This window comes from Cervus canadensis, chromosome 27 (assembly GCF_019320065.1).
Source record: "Cervus canadensis isolate Bull #8, Minnesota chromosome 27, ASM1932006v1, whole genome shotgun sequence".
Taxonomy (NCBI): domain Eukaryota; kingdom Metazoa; phylum Chordata; class Mammalia; order Artiodactyla; family Cervidae; genus Cervus; species Cervus canadensis.
The window spans coordinates 20754242-20769813 of record NC_057412.1 but is presented as its reverse complement, the minus strand read 5'-3'; the positions used below and the strand labels follow the sequence as shown (position 1 = coordinate 20769813).

Below are 15572 nucleotides of genomic sequence, written 5' to 3'. Positions count from 1 at the left end.
CTTGAATACCAGGCCAGAGTATTGGAAGCTACATTAGAAGCTGCCTACCTCAGCAGGTCACTGTATATGTTTGTTTAGTGAAACAAATATAGACATATCACTCTATTTCCTCATATATTTGAATCTCCCAGCAACGGTAGTTAAAGTAACCATGAAAGAATCATAGGAACTAGTGAAAGCCAAATCTGTTTTTAAGGGTCATTTGAAAAGACTATATGAATCGAATGAACTTCTTTAAAAAAAAATATTAATTTTTCTGGTCCAAAGAATACTACAAACTTTATTAGAGAATTATAAAGTATTAATTGCCAACCAAAGGATTACAGTTGTTTATTAAGCAGGGTTATTAACTATCTAAATTAGTTTTGGCTCCATTAGTCAGAAGCCATGAATTGGTATTCAGAATTCTGGGTATATGTCATTTCTTTACCTTAGAAGAGACAATTCCTGTATCATGAACAGGATACCCAGAATTCCGAATACCAATTCATGGCTTCTGACTATAATGGAGCCAAAACTAATCTAGAAAAACAAACACTATATCGCTTATATGTGGAATCTAGAAAAATGATACAGATGAACTTCTTTTCAAAGCAAATACAGAGACACAGGCCTAGAGAACAAATGTATGATAAGCGGGGAGAAGGGAAGAATTGGAGATTGGGATTGATACATATACACTATTGATAGTATATATAAAATGGATAACTAATGAGAAGCTACTATATAGCACAGGGAAGCCTATTCAGTGCTCTGTGGTGACTTAAATGGGAAGGGAATCCAAAACAGAGGGGATTTATGTCCACGTATCACTGATTCACTTAGCTGTGCAGCAGAAACTAACAAAACAACTGTGAAGAAACTTTGCTCCAATAAACATTAATTAAAAAATAAACAAGTAGAAAAGTAAGCAATTTCAGGGACATTCAGGATGCAGGGAATTAGGCCATACCTGCTGAGGTCATGCGCCGTAAGCATCAGATCAGCTCTGTTCCCATTTCCTTTCTTACTTACATACCTCAAAAATGTACTCTGGCAGAGTCTCAAATAGAAAATAAAGGACACAGTTTAAAAAACAAACTGCAAAGTGGCATTTATTTACATTAAAATGTAAACCACCTGTATGCACACAAAGTTAAGAGGCACAATGTTATACACAGTATCTATGATCTTCAGAACATGTTATACACAATAGTATCTGCTGATACATCAGTGGTTCCAGTGAAAACACAGGAGGTACCGAACCATTTCTGACACCAAATAAATTATTCATTCACATATTCTAATCATATAAGACAGTTAATATTTTAAAAGTTATGTACTTCAAAAAACACTAGCAAGATGTACAACCAAAATATAGTTTTATGCAAAATGTCTTCAGATTATATATAAATGATCCCTTTCAGAATGCATTTTTACCTTTTAAATAAACTACATTGACTTCAAGACTATTTATACATAGCCTCCTAAATATGATTGAAGACAGACACTATTTTTTTTAAAGTGTACTATACTAGAGAATATGCTGAACTATTGTCTCCAAATTCCAACACTGCCATTCTATTTTTCAGACACAAATTTTTTAAATTCCAATTTTAGAGTATGAGATTAGCTGCTCTGTTTTGCAAATCATTTCTTCTAAGAACTATTAACAGACTGTCCTGAACTATCTCATATATTAGAGAAATTCGAACTTTAAAAAATCTTCAAATGCTTTAGTTAAAGCTGGTACTATATATAGAGATTTTGATAAATTGAACACTTTTCTCTTAAAAGACCTTTGCACAAAGATCTTTTTCAATTTTTAAGTCTAGTAAAAATTTTTATAAAGTTCAAAAGAACACTTGAATATATTTATAATGCAGTGAAGGCTTCCTCTTTGGCATTTCTCCATTCAGTTCTAAAATAAAACATGTGAACAGACATTTTATATTTTTCTATTTATCTACTACAGACATTTTCTATACACAAAAGTATCTGATTGAAATTGTTTTAACAGCAATTTCACTGCTAAGAAATATTTTCTTTATGATCTACAAAAACACTCAGATTTTACTATGAGAAGCAAAAATGTTTTGATGTTGCTGAAATGAGGTTGCTTTTTTTTTTTCAGTGATTGGAAATTCAACATCCTTCCAAATTCAGCAATGGGTAAAGAGACATATTTTACATTAGCAAAAATGTTGACCAGAGTATAACTTTTGAATATTGAGAAGTAGCAGCCTCTATTAAGGAAAAAGAAAATCTTCAAATAATAGGGGCATAACAAATAAAACCACTATGTTTTCTTTCTTGGTTCCTGCAGCTTTTCTAAAAGGAAACAAACTAAAACTACCACACTATACCAATGTTACTATAAATACTGATTTGTGGACATTTTTAAACATTGCCTTCTGTGAGATTTCCACATTACTTCCAGTATTCATGAGTTTTTTGTTCTTATCACAAATTAACCTTAAGGTTAAAACAGTCCAAGTCTGATTATTTTTAAATGACGGTAGGAAACAACAAGGATTTTGCAAATGAGTACAATTTTCCTCATTCACAATTAAATATGGGGAAAAATGTCAGTAAAACTGAATCAAATGCAAGCTAAATTCTCCAGGGCTTACTGACAATAAACACTAAAAGAAAACAAAAACATAAAATAAATACTGTACCTAATTACTGCTGTTTATCAATGTCTTGTTGTTTAGTAGCTAAGTTGTGTGTCTGACTCTTTGCAATCCCATTGACTGTAGCCCCAGACTCCTCTCCATGGGAGTTCCCAGGCAAGAATGCTGGAGAGGGTTGCCATTTCCTTCTCCAGGGGATCTTTCCAAGCCAGGGATTGAACCTGTGTCTCTTGCACTGACAGGCAGATTCTTTACCACTGAGCCACCAGGAAAGCCCCTTATCAACATCTACAAAGGTCTTAAATAACCAAAAAATTATAGTAATAAATACTGTGATATTAACACATTTTTAAAATGCAATTAATAATTCTCTTTTGTTTTCTAACCATGCAGAACCATGGAAATCGAAGCAGAGAATGATAGCAGATTAAAGAAATAAAATATAAATTGGTAATGAAATATTTGAATAAATTTGTAGCTTTTTAGAAAGAAAACAAACTGATTCAATAAATATATTTTAAAAATCTGGAGAATGCAGGTTACATGAATAGGACACATAACAGGACGCTGAATTTGTGAAGGTTAACTTTGTCATATAATATGGCTGTTACTGAATATTGTATATGCAGCTTATATAAATAACACTGCTATCTCCCAGTCAATGTAAGTACATGACATTAACACTGTCCTTCAAGTATAGTTCAAATTAAGAATTACATCTGATAACCAAGTAAATTGCCAGCCCCTGCTAATACAATTTAGTAAGAACTGGGAATCATGTAATTGGCACTAGGCAATGTTTACAGAATATAGTTTTAAGTGCACATGGATATCTACTTCCAGAATCCAGAAAATACAGTCACCTATGCTCCTACAAAAGAGTTTTACCTCAATTCTATCATTTTAGAAGTACTTGTTGGAATGGGATCTCTCCAAAATCAAGAAGGATCAATCTGGTCACATTCAATCTTAAAACAAAATGTTATGCAAAATTTCATAAACGTTATCTTTCAGGTAAATGTATGAGATATTTTCGAGACTTTATTTGGCTGATGGAGGTGGTCTGATAAAGAGGAAGAGATCATTAGATAAGATCTCAAATAGCCATCCCTCCGTCTTCAGTTGAAGTTGGTCTTCTGTAAATGCTTATTGGGGATTTCTAAAGCACTGACTTGGAGAGGCCAGGAGCCTCCATCAATCCCTGCCTGGATAGCCACCCCCGTCACCACGGCCAGGTCAGGGTCTACAGACGTGTTGGGGTCCTTTCCAAAGAACTCTTGGATGACTTGGCGGATTCGAGGAATGCGAGTTGAGCCCCCAACCAAGACCACCTCATCAATCTCAGTTTTCTCCAGGTGGCCTTCTTTCAACACTTGCTGAATGGGTACAAGTATCTTCTGGAAAAGATCTTCATTAAGGGTGTCAAAGAGCTTTCGTGATATTTCTGTTTCAAATAAAACCTGACCTTCTCCATTTTTCTTTTGAGAAAGGTTAGCTCCAAACATGCTGTCCACATGGGGGTCATTTGCTGGGGAAAATTTGTCCTTTGGCAGTTCAGTGTCACTAGTTGGAGGTTCCTTTCTGTCATTTTCCTCCACTGTTAGTAACACTGACATCTGGGCAGTCTCATGAAGTGTCAGGTTTAACTTGACCATTTCTACAGCTTGTCTTAATCGGTGGATTTCCTCTTTCCTAGAGGGTAGGAAGCCATATGTTTGATAGATCTGTTTGTATAAGTACTGAAGCAATCTTTGATTGAAGTCTTGTCCTCCAAGTTTATTGTTTCCTAAGTTAAAAATAAAAAAGTTTATATTATGACTACATGTATGTGTTTACATATGCATGTATCTGTTTAGTATGTATGTATAAATGATATTCTGGGACTGATAAATCCTTATTTAATATATTATCAAGATTTTATTCATATACAAACTGATTGAAAATAACTGGGTTAAAAGGAGTTTAATTCAAAAGTATACTATTAAAATACAGTGCACATCTGGGTTCAAATGATATAAAAGGAAGTCTCTCAGTGATATCAAATACTTTTTCAGAAAATAAGAAATTGAGAACACAGACTGGGCTTTAAGTAGCAATTTAAAAACAAAAAGTGGCATTAATCTCAAAAGAAAGAAGTGTTGCTTACAATTAAAAAGTATCATTAAAAAAATCCTTTTTAAATGATTAAGAGCTAAAAAGTAGAAAAAATAATTAATAAGGAAAAGAGTAACGTGATATAAATTCCCATCACTGAACTTGCTTCTAAATGGAGTCCAGTTAGGCTACCTATAAATTTAAGTTCCATAGGCTTAATTCCTTAAACTAAAACAAAAACCTTAAAAAAATTTAGAATGCAAAACACTATTACTTGATTTCCTAAAGATAGCTATTTTGTGAAATAGATTATTAAATGAAATAAACTGACCATCCTTCATTTTAAATGATTTCTTTCCTTCTGTTCCCTTCACGATGGAGGTGTAAACTACTGGCTCAGTGAGCTACAATATTTGACTTACAGCATATCTAGTCATTTTTTGAGACTTAATTTTTTGCCATAAATAAAACAGGTGGTGGCATTAAAATCACAAGTACAGAAGATTACCAAAATGAATGTGAAGAATACTGAAAAGTTGAAAAATGAACACTTTACACATTAGATATGTTAACATGGCTGAATCTCGTTAACACTCCCTACATTTTTCTTACCAGACATGGCTCGAGTTAAAAACATTCCTCCTTGTTTATTTAGCAATGACACATCGAGAGTTCCTCCGCCCAAATCTATCACCAACACGTGAAAGACTTCAGCTTTGTGGAGGCCATAGGCCATAGCTGCTGCTGTGGGTTCATTTATTACTCTTAAGATCTTCAGTCCTGTAAAATTGGTTGGAGGGAAGAACAATTATTAAATGACATGATTAAGGAATTTTTTTTCACTTAATCCTACAACATATTAGTATCTTCTCCAACATGAACTCCACTGAGTAGTAATAAGAACAGTCACAAGCCAAATAAAAACAATGAAATGGGAAGGACAAATATTGGTTCTTCTAAATAGATATCATTAAAATTATTCTAAAAGACGACTACAGTATAAAGAAATAAAGGCCCAGATTCAGTGAAATACATCATTCTATTCTTTTTAATACTTAATTTTACAAGATCCCTTGGCCTCTTCTAACTTTCGTACTTTACTTGGGAAAGGAAACATTAATCATATACAGTAACAAATAGCTATAGAAACAAGCTTATGGTGCTCATCTTTTAAAAATGACTTTTTTTGTAAAAGAACAGGTGACTAGATAGAAAAATGATAAAAAGAAAAATCTTAGAAGATATGCTCTAATAGCTACAATGATATTTTTAAAAAAGACTTAAAATGCAAGACCCTTGAAAGCAACTCTGAAACATACAGCAAAATCTGATTTCAAGGTAATGCTAAACAGTAGATGTGCAGACAAAAGATCAAAATTTCCTTGAACAGAATTCCTGCTTTAACCGCCACATGTAATGAGTGGCCTTGGAAGTAGAATGACTTTCTGTATCAAGAGCCACAAAAACTAGTCAAACTCTGAAGCATTTATTCAGAGACCATAATACCATTCCCCTTAGCTTTCTGACTTCATCACTCATTCGCCTTTGGTCACACTGGCCAACCTTCTATCTTCTAAATTCTCATCTTAAGGCTGCTACACTGGCCACTCTCTATCCTGCAACAAATTTCCTCCATGCACCTGCTTGGCTCACTACCTGGCTTCCTTCAAATCTGCTTAAATATCACTTTCCCACTGAGATCTACCTGACCACTCTCTTCAAAACCTGCAAGGCCATCTACGCTCTGATCACCTAGCAAGCCTATTCCCTTATCCTGTCTTTTTTTCCATAACATGTTCAGTTCAGTTGCTCAGTCGTGTCCGACTCTTTGTGAACCCATGGACTGCAACACATCAGGCTTCCCTGTCCATTACCAACTCCCAGAGCTTGCTCAAACTCATGTTCATCAAGTTGGTGATGACATCCAACCATCTTGTCCTGTCATCCACTTCTCCTCCCACCTTCAATCTTTCCCAGCATCAGGGTCTTTTCCAATCAGTCAGTTCTTCACATCAGGTGACCAAAGTACTGGAGCTTCAGCTTCAGCATCAGTCCTTCCAATGAATATTCAGGACTGATTTCCTTTATGATTGACTGGTTTGATCTCCTTGTAGTCCAAGGGAGTCTCAAGAGTCTTCTCCAACACCACAGTTCAAAAGCATCAATTCTTCGGTGCTCAGCTTTCTTTATGGTCCAACTCTCACAGCCATACATGACCACTGGAAAAACCATAGCTTTGACTAGACGAACCTTTGCTAGCCAAGTAATGTCTCTTCTTTTTAACAGCTGTCTAGGTTGGTCATAGCCATACCATGGTACTTTTTTTTTAATTGTCATAGAATTGCTTTACAATGTTGTCTTAATTTCTGCTGAACAACGAAGTAAATCAGCTATATGTATGCATATATCCCCTTCCTCTTGAACTTCTATCCCACCTTCCTCTCCCATAGCATTTTACTTTCTGATACACACACACTGTATCAAAGCTCTCAACCAGAGATCATTTTCTTCCTCTAAGGACATCTAGCAATGTCCAGAGACATAAAATTATCACTACTTGGTAGAGAGGGTGCTACTGGTTAGCTTCTAGTGAGTACAGGTTAAGGGATGCTGCAAAATGTCCTATGATACATAGGATAGTTCCCCAACAAAGAATTATTCAGGTTAACATGTCAATAATGCTAAGGGTTGTTGTTCAGTTGCCCAGTCGTGTCTGACTCTCTGCGACCCCATGGACTGCAGCACACCAGGCTTCCCTGTCTCTCATCCTCTGCTGAAGTTTGCCCAAGTTCATATCCATTGCATCTGTGATGTCATCCAGCCATCTCATCCTCTGACACCAAACCTGGAATATTAGGTCCATGAATCAAGGTAAATTGGATGTGGTCAAGCAGGAGAAGGTTAAGAATAAACATCAACATCTTAGCAATCAGTGAACTAAAATGGACGGGAATGGGCAAACTTAATTCAGATGATCATTGTATCTACTACTGCAGGCAAGAATCCCATACAAGAAATGGAGTAGCCCTCATAATCAACAAGAGTCCAAAATGCAGACTTGGGTACAACCTCAAATAGGACAGGATGCTAAAGGTAAGAACACTATATTTATCTTCAATACTGATTTTCTGTTTCCTCCAATAGAATATAAGCTCCTTGAGAAAAAGATGCGAAGAGTTGACTCATTGGAAAAGACCCTGATGCTGGGAAAGATTGAGGGCAGGAGGAGAAGGGGATGACAGAGGATGAGATGGTTGGATGGCATCATCGACTCTATGGACATGGGTTTGGGTGGACTCTGGGAGTTGGTGATGGAGAGGGAGGCCTGGCGTGCTGCGGCTCACGGGGTCGCAAAGAATCGGACACAACTGAGCTACTGAACTGAACTGGGAAAAAGGGTTTACCTGTTTTGTTTACCTAGGCAATCAGTATTTGCTGAATGGTATCAAATAAATTTTCTCCCACCTCAGATTTTTAAAAACACATTGTATTATATTCATCTTCACATTAAAACAAGTTTAAGAGAACAAATTCCTCACTGCTAACGTGTCCATGTTCTTTCTCAGTCTTGGTCATATACCTGATAGGTTGTTGTCAGAATATACATATTTGACATTGTACCATGGAGCCTTCTTAATTGTTTACCTACCATATAGTTTGTCTAGGCGCCTAATCAAGTGGTTTGCAAAATAATACAGCTCATTACAGATTTTCAGCCTAAGAAAATTTTGAGAACAATGCAACTTAGGCAAGTGATATTACCTGCAAGGTTAGCAGCCTGAACTGTTGAATTTCTCTGTTTTAGGTCAAATTCTGCTGGTACGGAAATCACAGCATTGGCAACTGGCATTCCCAGATACTCCTCTGCCATCTCTTTCAATTTTAACAGCAGTCTAGAGCCAACGTACTCTGGGGAAACGGTGATGGTTTCATTACTTGTCACAGAAAATTCAACCATTCCATTTTTGTTTAAAACCTGTGAATAAAATTTGCAAAGATGAAAACACTATATATATATGTGTGTGTACACATCTACATACATATTATATATAAACATATACTAACACACATAAATATATATATATACTGAATGTAGTCAATCAAAACTTACCCTGAAAAGGTCATAAAATTTCATTTGTTATCTAGCAAGTGCATGTACAAAGATTAGAGGCTATTAAAAGATATACTTAAAATGACAAAATGAATCCACTCTAGTTTTTAATTAACAGCAGAAAAATAAAATTTATCACTAAGTATGCACTGGAGAAGGAAATGGCAGCCCACTCCAGTATTCTTGCCTGGAGAATCCCAGGGACAGAGGAGCCTGGTGGGCTGCCGTCTATGGGGTCACAGAGTCGGACACGACTGAAGCGACTTAGCAGCAGCAGCAGCATATAACTGGAACATAGAAGATTCTCAATATATATGTCAAATGAAAGAAGAAAATGAATGATGAGATAGAGGGAATTTAGTCACTTAGTCGTGTCCGACTCTCTGCAACCCCATGGACTGCAGACTGCTAAGCTCCTCTGTCCACGGAATTTTCCAGGCAAGGATACTGGAGTGGGTTGCCATTTCCTTCTCCAGGGGATCTTCCTGACCCAGGGATCGAACCTGGATCTCCTGCATTGCTGGTGGATGCTTTACTGTTTGAGCTACTAGGAAACCCCAATAGAGGGAATAACAGTTGGTAAATCATGTATGTGACTCAAGATCTTCTTTTTCAAAAAACTAATTTATTTCCAAACATAACAGATAATTGAAAGAATGTGCTGGTACATATTAACAAGAATAATTTTAATACTTCACTATTTTGCTAAGAATCAAATATCACTCATATTATTATTTCCATGAAAACATATATTAATATATTATCCCTGCTAATGTAGTTGCATATTTGTACATTTTTAAAAATTAGATTAATTCCAGTATGTTCAGAGTAATCATGAAAGAGAAACAACAAAAAAAAACTGGATCACTGAGAAACTTAAAAAAAAAAAAAACCCAAACACAAAAAACCTTAAAATAACTCCAGGATCATAAGTAATGTATCCAAAGCTTCAAGTTAGAGGAAAATGTATAGCTTTATACAATTTTATCATTACAAAAGAAAAATTACAAATTAATACAGGGTCTTAACAAAAGACCCTGATGCTGGGAAAGATTGAGGGAAGGAGGAGAAGGGGATGACAGAGGATGAGATGGTTGGATGGCATCACCGACTCAATGGACATGAGTTTAGGTAAACTCTGGGAGCTGGTAATGGACAGGGAGGCCTGGCGTGCTGCCGTTCATGGGTTCGCAAAGAGTCGGACACGACTGAACGACTGAAATGAACTGAACTTAACAAAAATTAAAAGAAAAGCAAAGAAATAAACCAAATACATACCTGGAGAAATTTTTTCTCCTCTGAAAAATTTCAGAGCTTTTATGTATGTGTTATTCAATAAGCAGCACTGATATAATTATCTAATTTCAAAACTATTAGAATCCTATTTCATAATGTACCAAAAAAAACCCCACAAAAAACCCTACATAAATATCTAAATATTTAAGAGAAAAAGCCCAGCAAAACCCAAGCCTACAAATACTTACATAAAAGCATTAGGAAAAAAATACAAGTGGATAGGATAGGAAAGGCTGTTGTAAGTAGCATAAGACTCTAAAAACATTTTCAAGGAAATAATGAGATGATTTTACCACAAAAAAAATCTAATACTCTTGACAGTTAAAAAACAAAATTATACATCAGTTAGTTAAAAAAAGGGGGGGATACTTAAATGCCACAAATGTATTTTTATAGTCATTCAAAAAAGATAAACATCCCAAAAGAAAATAGGACAAAGGGTGAGAAAAGGATCACTGAAGAAAAATGCAAAATAAACTGATTTTAAAGTCTGACTTCACTAGAAATCACAGGGATGCAAATTACTATCAGATACCATTTTTAACTTATCTATTGGCAAAGACTGAAAAATAATAATTACTGAAGACACAGGCAGTCTGAAAAATAGATAAGAGCATGTAAACTTTTCAGTGCCCAAAGCTGGCAATACAAATCAGAAGCCTTAAAAACATACAACCATTTGGCCTATCAAATTTAGGAAATTATCAAACAAGTGTAAAAATACACATGTACAAACAATGATATTCACTGAAGCTCCAATGATAGTGGAAAACTAGGGAAAAAATAAAACATACAGAGACTGGACAATTAAATGGTGGAACAGTTGTTCCACACAACCATGAAAAATAATGATGTAAAACTATATATATGATATATTGATGAGTTTCAAAGAAGTCAAAACACAGCATGCCTAGTATGATCTCTTTTTCTATATACAAATATGTATACACACACACACAAAGAGAGTATCTATTTACCCATCCATCTATCTATAGGTACATGTGACTTCATTAGCCACCTACTACAATAAAAGAACAGTGCATTGTGAGGACGGCAGAGTGAGAAGACGGTAGTGTCCTAAGTCCTCAATAGTGTTGTGGGACCAATGAATTAACCAACCCATGAGCTGCTGTGGCATTGCTTGTTGTATGAGATAATATAACTTCCATACAAACTGAGTCCATTGAAATATAAATTTTTGTAACTTGAAGCCAAAGAACTAATTGAAACAGTGTGCTGAACTAAAAATACATTTCAGCTTAACTCACCTTAAATGGGTATCTCCCAATTTCAGCCTCCAGTTCTTCAGGTGTAAAAACTTTGCCTATGAATCTTTTAGCATCATATATTGTGTTCTGAGGATTCGAATCTGCAAGCTCTAAGCTTTCATACCCCACATAAACATCGTCATCAGTGAAGGATACCATGCTGGGTATGCTGATATGACCATTTTCATCTGGAATGACCTTTACTTTTCCTGTGCCAGGAAAAAACACCCCGACTGAACAATAGGTAGTGCCAAGGTCAATTCCAATCACTTTAGGAGTAGGCAATGGTAAATACTGTTGTGCCAAATAGCCAGCCAACAGGAGAGTCAAAACAGCTGATCCTGAAATACAGGCAAATTAAATGTTATGTCTTATCAAACTGGTACAATTTGATAAATTACAACATTAAAATCACTCTTCAATACTAGACTAAAAAGTCTCAACATTTTTTTCTTTTATACTCATGATAGTATTTCACAAACATCATGTTTTTCACAATTTAAACTGACTATAATACCATTAAAATGGAGTAACAAAAACAAACAAAAAAACCCTGTTAGTGTACTTAACTTATGGATGAGTAAAGGACTGAAAAAGAAACATTTCAGTAATACTTGTACTAATATTGACAGGAAAAGTCATTTATCCAAAGCAAAAAGTCAGATTGTCACCCAGTTCAGTTCAGTCTCTCAGTCGTGTCCGACTTTGCGACCCCATGAACCGCAGCTTGCCAGGCCTCCCTGTCCATCACCAACTGCTGGAGTCTACACAAACCCATGTCCATTGAGTTGGTGATGCCATCTAACCATCTCATCCTCTGTCGTCCCCTTCTCCTCCTGCCCTCAAATCTTTCCCAGCATCAGGATCTTTTCAAATGAGTCAGCTCTTCGCATCAGGTGGCAAAAGCACTGGAGTTTCAGCTTCAACATCAGTCCTTCCAATGAACACCCAGGACCGATCTCCTTTAGGATGGACTGGTTGGATCTCCTTGCAGTCCAAGGGACTCTCCTCCAACACCACAGTTCAAAAGCATCAATTCTTCAGCGCTCAGCTTTCTTTATAGTCCAGTTCTCACAAACATACATGACTACTGGAAAAACCACAGCCTTGACTAGACGGACCTTTGTTGACAAAGTAATGTCTCTGTTTTTACTATGCTGTCTACGTTGGGCATAACTTTCCTTCAGTAACTTTTAATTTCATGGCTGCAATCACCATCTACAGTGATTTTGGAGCCCAAAAAATAAAGTCAGCCACTGTTTCCACAGTTTTCCCATCCATTTGCCATGAAGTGATGGGACCAGATGTCATGATCTTAGATTTCTGAATGTTGAGCTTTAAGCCAACTTTTTCACTCTCCTCCTTCACTTTCATCAAGAGGCTCTTTAGTTCTTCTTCACTGTCATCTCCATATCTGAGGTTACTGATATTTCTCTCGGCAATCTTGATTCCAGCTTGTGCTTCCTCCAGCCCAGCGTTTCTCATGATGTACTCTGCATATAAGTTAAATAAGCAGGTTGACAATATACAGCCTTGATGTATACTTGTTTTCCTATTTGGAACCAGTCTGTTGTTCCATGTCCAGTTCTAACTGTTGCTTCCTGACCTGTGTACAGGTTTCTTGAGAGGCAGGTCAGGTGGTCTGGTATTCCCATTTCCTTCAGAATTTCCACAGTTTGATATTTAGATTTTATAGTTTTATAATCAGCTTTAGATATCAATACTGAAACAAAATTCTATTATTAAAATTTCCACACCAGAAGCCCTGATATTGTAAGGCTAAAACTCTTTATCTCCCCTCTCCTTTTTGCTTTCAAAAGTATTAAATGGATAAGCTGGATCAAAATAGTTTTGGAAGTTGCTTAGGTATTAAACTGTCACTTCATAACAGAACACAGTTAACCTTTTCTGTATTAAATATGAATGAAGGATATTTTGCAGTGGTGATATTTAGAGTAGAAGTGTATAACTTGATGGTAACATAAATGGAAACTCTTTTTTGAAATTAGGTTTTAGCCACCTTGAATCCCCCGTACAAATGGTTCCCAGCCAACAGAAGCTGGCCAATATATGTTAACTGATGAAAAAAACCAAATATGTACAAATGTTACACTGCCTGTAAACGTAAGTGAAGGAGAAAGAAGCCATTTCGAATTTATAGTTAATATGTTACTTGGTTTCAGAAGGCTGTGTTATACACCTGTGTCCGCCCAGGTTACATACAACTCAAAATGCCAATCTAAAGGAGTCTCTTTTACTAACTGTTAGCTTAGTAACAATTAATTACTCAATAAAAAACAATAACAAAATCCTCATCAAAACGTAATGAAATGAAATCAACTGCCAATCCCACCGTCCACTCGCTCTTACAGACTCATTTCCAGAAACATTTTATCACCTTCTCGTCCGGAGAGGGTAATACCTACCCGTATTGGTGGAAACATTGGACTACACATTAAAGAGCCCTGGATCTCTCAAAATCCAGCATCCCACGAGCCTACAGGTCGGGATGCTGCTAGTGCTCCTCCCGCTTCCTTCACAAAGGGGTCTCGGAGATGCATATTCTAGAGGCCTCTCAAAGACCCCGATTCAACCAACAATTCAAAAATCGACATTCTTTGGATAAGAACACTTTCTGCGGTCCAACATCCTTGAAATGTACGCAGACGGTCGCCGTAGGCCCTACCCGGGCCTACAGCGGCCGGGGCATTCCTAGAAGCGACCCCCAACCCGGCGTCGGTAACAGCCCCAAACCGCCTCAAAGTCACCTTTCTGACGCCTTTCCCGCCACGCTAGCAGGATCGAGCAGGTGCAATAACGACCCCGACCCACCCCTACTTCCCTCAACCGCTCCGGTGCCCGCGACAGCGTAAGGAACCCTCCTAGTTACTAACCTAAGATCGTCATCTCTCCGGCCATCACAGTCCCGCCGAAGAGGCTTGCGATGACTGTACCATACGTGAGGCACCGCCCCCAAGTCGCCTGGCAGACCCGCGCTCCTCTGGGAAATGTAGTCCTATTGCTCTGACTCGGCCAGAGAAACTACTAGAAAGGACTTCATTTCCCGTGAGGAGACGGGGATTAGGGCCCCCATTCAACCGCTGCCAGTGACGCCTGAGCCGCCCTCCCACGCACGGGCTACAGAGCCAATTAGGCTGGGATGGCGGAGTACTAAGAAGAGGGACTGGAGTTTCTAAGCAAACATGAGGTAAAAACAGGCCATCTCTTTAGCACCGCCCCGCCGCTCTGCATTCTGGGAGGTGTAGTTCCTCCCTCTCCCCGTTCGCCTACGGGAGAGTGAGGACTATTAGGTTATGGCGTTTTGGGGTGATGTCCCTAACCAGGTCCAGGTTTCAGCGTTTGTTATTTCGTTCTTACTACCTTTTGAAGCGTGCTTTTTTGCCTGGGATCTAGATTCCAGATGCGGGTTCTTAAATGTCCCCCATTCCCTGCCCACAGCATCCTTTAGAAGAGACTTTGTCACAGCGCAGGCCTAGAGGGTGACTGGGAGGGCTACCTTGGAACTCGGATAAGAACCTGACTCCTCTCCTTTTCTTTTGGGAAAAATGTATCCGAGCAATCTTCAGTCAGTGCGATTTATCCAAAGGAGCAGGGACATGTTTTCTCTATTGCTAAAACTGAGGGCCGTTAAAAGTAAAAATGTAAACAAGATACCTTAACGTTCTCTTGAGTTAAGTCATAAGTGGCAGGAATTGTTCCCTTATACAAATCCCATAACGTGCCACGGCCATTTAGGACCCTTGTGAAGTGTTTTTCTGATTCTAGTCTTCAGCAAACCCCATTTTTCTCCCTTCTTTGTCACTGCTTGTACATAATGGCTCCTTCGGAGAGTGTTTTGTCTGTTACTAATGTTAACATTCATCAGAACTGTGATCCTGGAGAACTGAACTCTATTTCCTCTCCTTAGATGTAAGTCAGACGATCCGTGTTGACAGCAGGTCAACCTGCTAGGAGAATAATCGGCCAATGACTTTCTAACTAGCTTTTTAACCGATTTAAAAATGTATGTGAAAATGTTGATGGGTATTGAATATGTTATGGTTAATGGGGATTCATTATAATGTTCTCTTCACTTAGGTGGTATTTTAAAAACCTTTCATAATGTGAAGAATAAAAAGTATGTGTACTTTTAGTGAGTAGTATTCACTACCATTTCCTTACGAAGAA

The 15572-nt window shown here is 37.4% G+C and overlaps 1 protein-coding gene across 1 annotated transcript; it reads right to left on the bottom strand.

The window, feature by feature from the left end:
• Nucleotides 1–1067: 1067 nt before the first annotated feature.
• HSPA13 (heat shock protein family A (Hsp70) member 13) lies at nucleotides 1068–14407 on the bottom strand. The gene is made up of 5 exons (XM_043448827.1): nucleotides 14279–14407; nucleotides 11385–11725; nucleotides 8472–8685; nucleotides 5322–5489; nucleotides 1068–4401 (listed from the first exon to the last, which is right to left on the bottom strand). The coding sequence occupies exons 1-5, from the start codon at nucleotides 14301–14303 to the stop codon at nucleotides 3734–3736; spliced, it is 1416 nt and encodes a 471-aa protein (XP_043304762.1). The 5' UTR covers nucleotides 14304–14407; the 3' UTR covers nucleotides 1068–3733.
• Between the last annotated feature and the right edge of the window lie 1165 nt (nucleotides 14408–15572).